The 9,297-nt window shown below is 32.2% G+C and overlaps 1 protein-coding gene across 1 annotated transcript; it reads right to left on the reverse strand.

Moving 5' to 3' along the window:
• Nucleotides 1-354: 354 nt before the first annotated feature.
• LOC139874118 (UDP-galactose/UDP-glucose transporter 4-like) lies at nt 355-4,291 on the reverse strand. The gene is made up of 7 exons (XM_071861646.1): nt 4,163-4,291; nt 2,611-2,639; nt 2,296-2,497; nt 1,726-1,968; nt 1,507-1,608; nt 926-1,033; nt 355-819 (listed from the first exon to the last, which is right to left on the reverse strand). Exons 1-7 carry the CDS (start codon nt 4,289-4,291, stop codon nt 586-588), a joined length of 1,047 nt encoding a protein of 348 aa, XP_071717747.1. The 3' UTR covers nt 355-585.
• Nucleotides 4,292-9,297: the final 5,006 nt, after the last annotated feature.

The raw sequence follows: 9,297 nt of genomic DNA on the forward strand, positions 1-9,297 counted from the left end.
AATTAATCCAAGATCCGAGCTCGGAAACAAGTCATGATGTTAACTTGATCATCATTGCTATGATACGAATTTTTTTTTTTTAACATACGAATTGAATCTAGTACATTGTGACACGTCTTCGTATATTATTATGGGGCGTTTTAAGCTTGTACATTAGTTCCTGTACATTACATGATTGAACTTTTAGTAGAACCTCCTATAAATAGTAACTACAAACAAACCCATGTTCTGCCTACATTTGTTATTCAGTTTGTTTCATTATTTTTGGCAAATTTTAAAGCCACCCACAATGGGCTTGAGAGGCGTATAAACCATGCATTTTTCATATCTAGAAAAACTATAAACAAATGAAAATACTTCAAGAAAAACAATTATATTACATATAGATGGATATATTTAAGCTTTATTGTTGTGGACTTGTATGCTAATTTACCAAATAAACAGTGATTATTGTTCATGCCCACAAACCAACCACCTCAAAAGGAGGTAATTAACTGAATAATTTCCTACACATTTTCCAAACACCAAAAAAGAAAAAAACATGTAATAATAAATAATAAAATAAAATTATATTACTAATGATTATTAAACTAATGGTCTCTTCTCTTCTTCCTCTTCATCTCTTCGGTTTTCATCGTTATCTGAAGACAAATCCTTCATCTTCTGAACCATTCTTGGGGCCGGTTTGTTCTCCGGTATCATCTTCAATACTATTCCCATAGATATCAAAATCAAAGCGGTCCCATGTTGCTCCGTTAGTGGCTTCGTGAAGATCAAGTAAGATAGCAGCAATGTGACCGCCTTTCTAGCCGTTGTTATCTATCAAATGTCATTACGTACAAGTTCATAAGCATGTGGATGCATCATTACTATATATGATATCAAAATTCAGAGTATTATTTGAAGTTGAAGGAATGTGTTGTACCATTGCAGTGGTGGCAGCTCCAAAAATGGCAATGAGGGACAGAACAGAGACTTGACCGATAAATGTTGCCATTGCTTCAAAGACTAATACACCATAGACGTAAGGATGCTGTTTCAATGAAACAAAAACTATCAAAAGGATGATACATCATACTTGTAACAGTTTAAAGTCTACCTTTGACAAAAAGGTCAAATTTTGACTTTTTAGTCAAACCAACAGGGTAGCAATAAAGGCTTGAACAGATCATATAATATTAACTTGAAAGGAGTAGGATATGATTAAGAAGTCAAACTAAGAAGTTGTAAAGTTCATATTAAACAATAAAGGCCAGAACAAATCCAAATGTTTGATGAGTACAACAAACATTGTAACCACATACCTATCACAATTAAAAAATAAAAACATTGTAACACCTATTGACCTTTTGTGACATACAAATTCAACCTCTTTAGCATCAAACTTTGAGGGAAAACTAATAATATTAGGTCTCAAATACCATCACATATTCAATAAGCAATATAACATTTACCACAAAAACAGAACAAAACTAATTATTCAAACGTAAGCAAAAGAAAATTCACCTGCCAACACGAACTCCACGCTTTGAATAATTCCCCTGTCAAAAGCATTGGAGGAATCAAAAAAGGCAAACCCACAACGGTTGAGCAAAATAGCATCTCCATCTGCACAAGAAAGCCAACATTTTTAAACAAAAACAATTAAAAAAAGTTAACTTTTTTGCTCTTCGCTTGATTCACACCCCTGAAAACAAGAAACGTATCAAGTCACATGCAAATCACCTGTGTAGTATCCGGATTCATTGTAAAGATAGCTTCTTGAAAATTCCCAAGAAATGAATCCATGATCAAAGCACCAGAAACCATGACAACACCGAGAATGCTAAAATTTGGTGAAGTATTTGCATCCGCAAGAGTGAACAGAATTAAACCCACTACCAAAAGTAATGCAGATACATATTCGTGAGGAGGGTATTTTCGCCTTAATCCGGGAATAAAGGCTCCCATGACCATCACCGGAAGAACCTGCCATTATCAACAAAAATTTCCCAATGTGATCACAAATATACATGGCAAACAGGTCGGTTTGGGTTTAAGACCCGAAGGGGTTGGGTCAAAACGGGTCATGGGTCCAACAGGTCATTGGTCGAGTTAGAATTTTAGATGGCTCAAATGGATCGGGTCTAAATGGGTCAGATTTTACAGACCCAATTGGTATAATTCCTAACCCAATGGACCCATTTTTCATGCTAAAGGTCACAATTTCTGGGTATAATCACAAATAACATGCAACATTCTACAGAAATGAGTTTACAACAGTGAATATTAGAAGGGGTGAAATCAAGATTTAACCTTGGTGGATTTAAACATAAGTTGAGCAGGGTAATTGAGCCAAGCCAAAGAGCCTTTAGTGAGACCATGAGAACCCATAAGAACTGCGGATAGCTTTACATACGTCTTCCATGGGTTCACCATTTGTTTGGTTGTAAAACCTTGCAAGTAAATTAAAGCAATGTAAACCCATCCTTGAATGAAGGTAAAATACCACCCATAACTACACGAAACAAAGAGTTTTTACAGTTAAATTCTGTTAAGCAAAATGATAGCATACTCGAACCTTAACCCGTATAAACAATGCTTATATTCGTAATTAGATGTAAAACTAACCTGAATTTCAGCCGATTATATACATATTCCTGAAGAGAAAAAAACAAAAAAATATATATATATATAAATCATTAGCATCAATCAACACAAACGGTATTGCTCACACGCGAAGAAAAAAAAAAATTAAATAAATAAAACGATTCCAGACTTTTGTCGGTCAAATGATATGACGGTTATCACACGTAGTAGAATTAACATTTATAATAAGCTATACAGAATTATGTAGATTTTGAATATACAATTATACAGCACCAAGTTTGAGACATTGCATCAATGAACTCAAGACCCTTGTTTTTGGGTCAATTAAAGTGGTACCATCATACAACACAAATATCAAGACAAAAGACCTCTCTAAAATGCAAAAGTCGAACAACTTGATCAAAGGCATTTGCTGTTAAAAACACATGCCAAAATGCAAAAAGAGCGCAATAGAATCAGGTTACAGATTTCTTGTTTTGATTATCCTTAAACCAATGTGTTTTGTAGCAATAATCACTCCCAAAAATATAAAGATTCTTTGCCTCCACTGCACAATAATACTTTAACAACTTGTACTCCAACCAGCAAAATATGCATTTCTGACCATATTGACTATTCAAAGTCAAATAAAAATTAACTCCGAGTCACAAAAAATTTGAGAGATTTATGGGATTAAATCTACGTTACAATACCCCTCTACCTATGGACTTATTCTGGTCAAATTTAATTTATTTATTAATTACTAATAATTAGTTGTCAATATCTTTATCTAAAAGGGAAATAATAAAATCAGACTTGATCAAAGAAGATGATATCATCCAAAATTTTAAGCAACCAAAAATTGCACGGACTATTCCATGGTACTAAATTGAGATAAAATTAAATTGTGATATGCCCAGTAGGACCCAAATAGGATTCACCATAAAATTCAAGGCAATCGAGTCTTACACTTTTTTACAGAAATTAGTACAAAAAGCACACAAATTTAGGAAAAAGTAAGCAATTATATTATAAAAAAGACTTGGTAAAGCTTAATAGTATCCAAATCTCTGCAGGTAAATAGCATAAAGGCTTTTGCATGCAGCCTTAAACGTCATGAAGAATTTGAGATCAAACTATAACAATATAAAATTATTATTTAATTATTAGCCTATTTATTTACATGGAATTTTAATTATTATTTTAATATTAAAATTAAATATCTTCAAGAAATAACAAAAATCTTCAAAAATATCAGCAAATCATCATTTCTTCAACAAATACTAAAATCTTGAAATTTTCAGCAAATTAAATATGGGGTTATTCTAAAAGACCGAATTCTTAAAAAAAAAAACATTAATTTTAAAATAATCATGGGTATTTTATTAACGCACTATTCTTGAAAAAAAAAAATCGATAATTTAACCATGAGTTTTTAAAAAAAAAAACACCAAAACCTTACAGAATCTCACAAACTTGAAAATGGGTTTACGAATTTATAACAGAACAAAAGCATCTAGCTAAAAAAGACTGTTAATTTAATCTAAAAAGGCCCAATTTTTTTAAGATAATACAAAGGGTTTTAAATAATTACCTCACAAACACCATTAACAAGATAGCCAAAGAAAAACCCAGAAGAACAAATGAGAAATTGCTGCCACTTTGGTCGATCAGAGAGTGAAGTACCAAACAGAGATCTTGATTGTTCTTCATTGTTCTTCATTTTTTTTTTTTTATGAGCACTTGTTAAAAAAGTCAATAACTTTATTGATTATAATGAAGAACAAGAATGAATTTTATATAAAGAAATTGATATTGATCAACTGGGGTTTGTGGCTTTGTGCATGTTGACTTTAGAGGTTGATTAAAAGGAGGGTATCGGTTCAATCACGTTAAACATGTATCGATATAACACATGAAACATAAAGGTTTTTATATATATTTATTTTAGAGAGAGAAAATTAGTGATTATCAGGGTTTGGGTCTTGAAGAAGAGAAGGTGTGTGTATATTTAGGATTTTGGAGACTTCGATTAGGGGTTTTTCTTTTAATAAAAAAAAAAAGAGTAATACTCCCTCCCTCCCACTTCAAATGTAATCTTTTCATGTCCCATATCAAATGTTCACTTAGGATTTCAACTAATTAGAAGGGGTTATTCTGAAAAGAAAAGATTTTTAATTGGTGGAAAATGAAGTTAGGAATTTTATAAAACTGTGTGCAAAAAGTAAGTGGACACTTGTAATGGGACGGAGAGTACAATGTTGTATAGTAATAACTTGTTTTTAATTTAATTTAATTTAATTTAATTTAAATTAATTATTAATTAAAAAGTAACCTAAATTCTGTTACAGGGGAATCAGCACATGGGCAAGATGAAGAAGGTAGATGGTTCACTCCACATGTCAACTTCAGATATTGGGTAAATTTGAGGTAGATGGAATTAGTTCATTGTTGTAGTTAGTTTATACTCACCGTCGTATGTTATTTTTATACCTATGTTTAATATTTAATTAATAGCTAAATCACAAGGTGTTTATGTTTATTTTTTCATTTTTCGGTGTTTAATTTAAAAGGTTGAAAATAGATCTTAAAAAAATTGATTAAAGTGAAGTGTGATTTGGCATCCATTTGAATATCGAATATGACGTTAACCAATAAAAAAGCATAATAATTTAGAAAGAAAATAAAAACAATGAAAAAAATTTTAAACTCACCATCGGTCTAGGGACGATTTGAGGCGACAGTGTAATGCAAGCCGGGGCGGTATTCATGTCGACCTTGCGTCGGTGGCGGACGGTGGAATGGAAGCCAGGCACCGAGTGCTCTTAAAGTTACAATTTTATAATGTGAATAGAATAGATATAATAATGATGAATAATAACATACTCCGTAATAAATAATTAACAAATAGGTGTTAGTATTATTTCATTTTTGCCTTAAAAAAAGATATTATTATTTTATTTCTATCTATAAAGACATTCATATATTGACCATAATTTTTACTACATTCATCATAACTGTGTATTAACAGATTGTAAGATACAATATTAATGCATAATTTATTGTGGATGTAATAAAAATAATAGTGAATATATCACCATCCTTTCTAAAAGCTCTGAGGTATTTAATTTGCTTATCAAAATATAAAATAAAATAATAATACCTCTTAAATTGTTACGATTGTCTTTTAGAATTTTAACATTGTTTAAATTTTAAACTATGTTTAATAAAATATCTTAAACGTGTATATCAAAGGGGATGAGGTGTTTGTTAACAACTTAAGAAGGTGATTATAGTACAACTAAAATAAATAACGTGGGTACGAAAATTTTAACTCACATTTAAGCTGCAATTTGAACTTTTGTTTGTTTTTTTCTTTTCTTTTCTTTTCTTTCCTTATTTTTATTGTTTATATTTATATAACAATGGAGATTTTCTGGGTCTTCTTCCTTGGGCGACTCACATGTGACAAGCCTCATTTGTTAAGCTTATGTGGTGGCGTAAAGTAAGTTCCTAGGTAAGCATTTGGTTTTCTTTTGTTTGCTTGATCTCTGGTTGTTTATCTAGATGAGATGGTGGTTAAGTTTTGCCCTAGTGTTTCAACAAGTTTTATCTATCCTTATTGAAAATGGTGTACTCGTATTATATTGTTGGTTGTTTCTGGTTCCTGATATTTTCAGACTCCGTTAGCTCTCCGGCTGTAACAACCCTGCTTTTTCCGTTACTTTCGTTAACCTTCCGTTAGTTTATTTAACGGCGATTATTTAACTTTTATGCGTTTACGTGTATTAAATGCGTACTTGATCTTCGGAGGGTTTCAATAATTAATATGGGTTGATATTAATTCAAATAAATATTTCGGATAATGAAATACGATAAAAACGATACGATTTTGATAATAGCTTTTTGAGCAACGAAACGCTCGGGTTTATTTTAATAATTAATTTTAATAATTATTAACTTTTTAAAATATTTAATTTATTGGGTTTTTAATAAATTAAACAATTGGTTGCATTTAACGATCGGGTTAGCGTTCCGGGCCTTCGGTACGACTAAACGGCACTTAAAACGGACCACGAATACGCGCTTTTGCAAAACGAGATCCCGGGATACCCGTAGTGGGCCCCATCGGCCGAACACCCCTTTCCCACCCCCTTTTTATTTTATGTTGGGCCACTAGTGGTTGTTAGTCCATAAAATTACTTGATTAGGCCCTAATTTAAATTAAATTGTATGTAAACACTGTAAACCTACACACACACATACACCAGTTGATTTTTTTTTTGCTCCTCCCTCTCCCTCTTGGCCGTCGCCATCCACACACACACACACACACACACACACACACACACATCAAACTTCAATTTTTGATTAAACCTTGAACATCAAACTTGCAATTCTCGATCTCCTCTACGCGTTGGTGTATTTAATTTTGTGATCTAAGGTATATTTACATGAACCCTAATTCTTAAAATCTGATTTTTATAAGAGTTTCATAGTTATGTTGTCAATTGCTCAAGTCTATACGCGTACGTGTTAATCGTTATCGTTATTTTGATTGTTTGATGCGCTAGGGTTTAAAAACGAATTTGTATTTGCTTGATCAGAAAAATTAAGTTTTTTAAATGTTAATTATTATGTTATAATCAGATTCCTTGCGAAAAACTATTGAGTTTAGGCTTTGGATTCGCTTGATTTCGTTTCCGTATGATTAAGTTATGTCGATTTGAGTTATCGTTGTGTTTTTGTTACTTGATCAGAAATCTGGTATTGATAGACAACGAATTGGAATATGAGACTTATACCACTGGAAAGATAATTTAAAAACACTCAATTTAGACTAGGATATCATGTCGTTTGCTAATGTATAGCCCGAGATATGCTTGAATTAGTGTAAAAGTAGTTTTATACAGCACTTGCATGAAAATAACCTTGTATGATAAAATGTGTTAACTTTCGTGATTAAATATTTTCATATTTGAAAAGTAGACAAAAAGTAATTCATCTTTCATATGGATATCATAGGCTAATTGTATCTAGATCTTCGGATAATCGCGTGCGAATGTGACTAACTAAATGAGAATCGAATCTGTAAATTGCACACGTTTTTATACTCTGTGGATTGTGTTTATTGATTTAGCATGTATGCTTCTGGAAAATGAAACTTAACATGATATGTGACTTATTGTTAATTTATGTCAATCACTGAAACCTTATTCATTGGGCACAATAGAGCCATACTTTATGTGAATTTTGATTTGAGCTGAAAACTGAATGTTCAACTTGCACGAATAAACTGTACAAATTGGCTAAACAAAAGTTGCTATATTTTGATATGTGTTACTTTGACTTGTCTTTGAACTATGGCCACTGGTCTTGTATCAATTTCATGTTCCTAACTCCGGTTATAGCCAAAATGAAATCAGTGCGCGGTCAGAAACTGACTTGGAAAACCCCAAATGTATCCCTTCTAATTCCTGACTTTTAATTGTCATATGAGTCCCTGGCCGGACTTTTTGAAATTTATTTTAAGTATATTTATGATCTGGAGTTTGTCTTGTTTACGTGAATTTTGTACTATGAGATAATGTGATAAGTATGCTACGTGTTCATGAACTTTGTGCGTAACGATAAACTGAAATTGTGAAAATGATCATTCATGACCTAAAACGAATTGTTTGACTTAGGTTTGACATGTTGACCAATATTTGACATGAACCTGCTGATGTTGACTTTAGTTGACCACATTGACCAAGTTTGACTTTCGGTTTGACTTCAGTTGACTTTGTTTGACTTGCATGATATAGTTGACTTTTACTTTGAAACGCGTCGAGTCGAGCAATAAGACAAGGTACACTATGAAACCACACTTATTTAAGATACATATATTGACCAACCTACATACGTATACTTAGGTTGCATTACTCGGCTATAAACCGTACAAGTTAATTGTTCACTTTTCAATCCGAGCTTATTCAAAGGTGAGTCTACAGTCCCGCTTTTTACATGTTTTCAGGGATGAGAATACACGCTGTTATACTTACATTTTCAAATGCTTTTGTATTAACATGAGTACTATATATGCATATTGAGTTTGTTCAAAAAGCCTCTAGCTTGAATACTTTTAATACCATCGGTGTAAGCACAATTTAGATGGACGGATCCGTTAGGTTGACAACCTCACCCGCTATAAAAACTGTGGTGCCTTTACTTTGAACATTAAATACATTTGAACAAGTGTATAACATTTTACGAGGTAAGGCGGGTATAGTGACTTCTATACTCGGGTCATTGCTAGTATTCAGGTGCTCAGATTATGCAAACATCTCGTGGTCAAGGAAACTAAACTATTTTTCTGATAACTGTTTTTCAGATACTGTTATACTTTTAAACCTGTAGATTCACCAACATTATTTGTTGACCTGTTTTTGCGTGTTGTTATTCTCAGGTTCTTAAGATGTTTGCTTCCGCTGTGTTTGCTGCATGATTGGCCGTGGAGTCAGCATTTGATTTTAAAGAACATTAATTACTTTCGCATTTAAAACTTTTATACTGTTTAAATACTGTTGGCTTGTGGTTACGATCACAACAGTGTTTCTACTTTGGGATTATTGACTTATGCTTTTGAAAGTTAAATTTTAAATAAAAATTAAATGCAATTGCTTTAAACGTATCATATAGAGGGCGTAACTATTAACTGTGGGACCTGAATTAACACGCCATCAGATG

The sequence above is a fragment of the Rutidosis leptorrhynchoides genome, chromosome 1 (genome assembly GCF_046630445.1).
Source record: "Rutidosis leptorrhynchoides isolate AG116_Rl617_1_P2 chromosome 1, CSIRO_AGI_Rlap_v1, whole genome shotgun sequence".
In the NCBI taxonomy this organism is placed as follows: domain Eukaryota; kingdom Viridiplantae; phylum Streptophyta; class Magnoliopsida; order Asterales; family Asteraceae; genus Rutidosis; species Rutidosis leptorrhynchoides.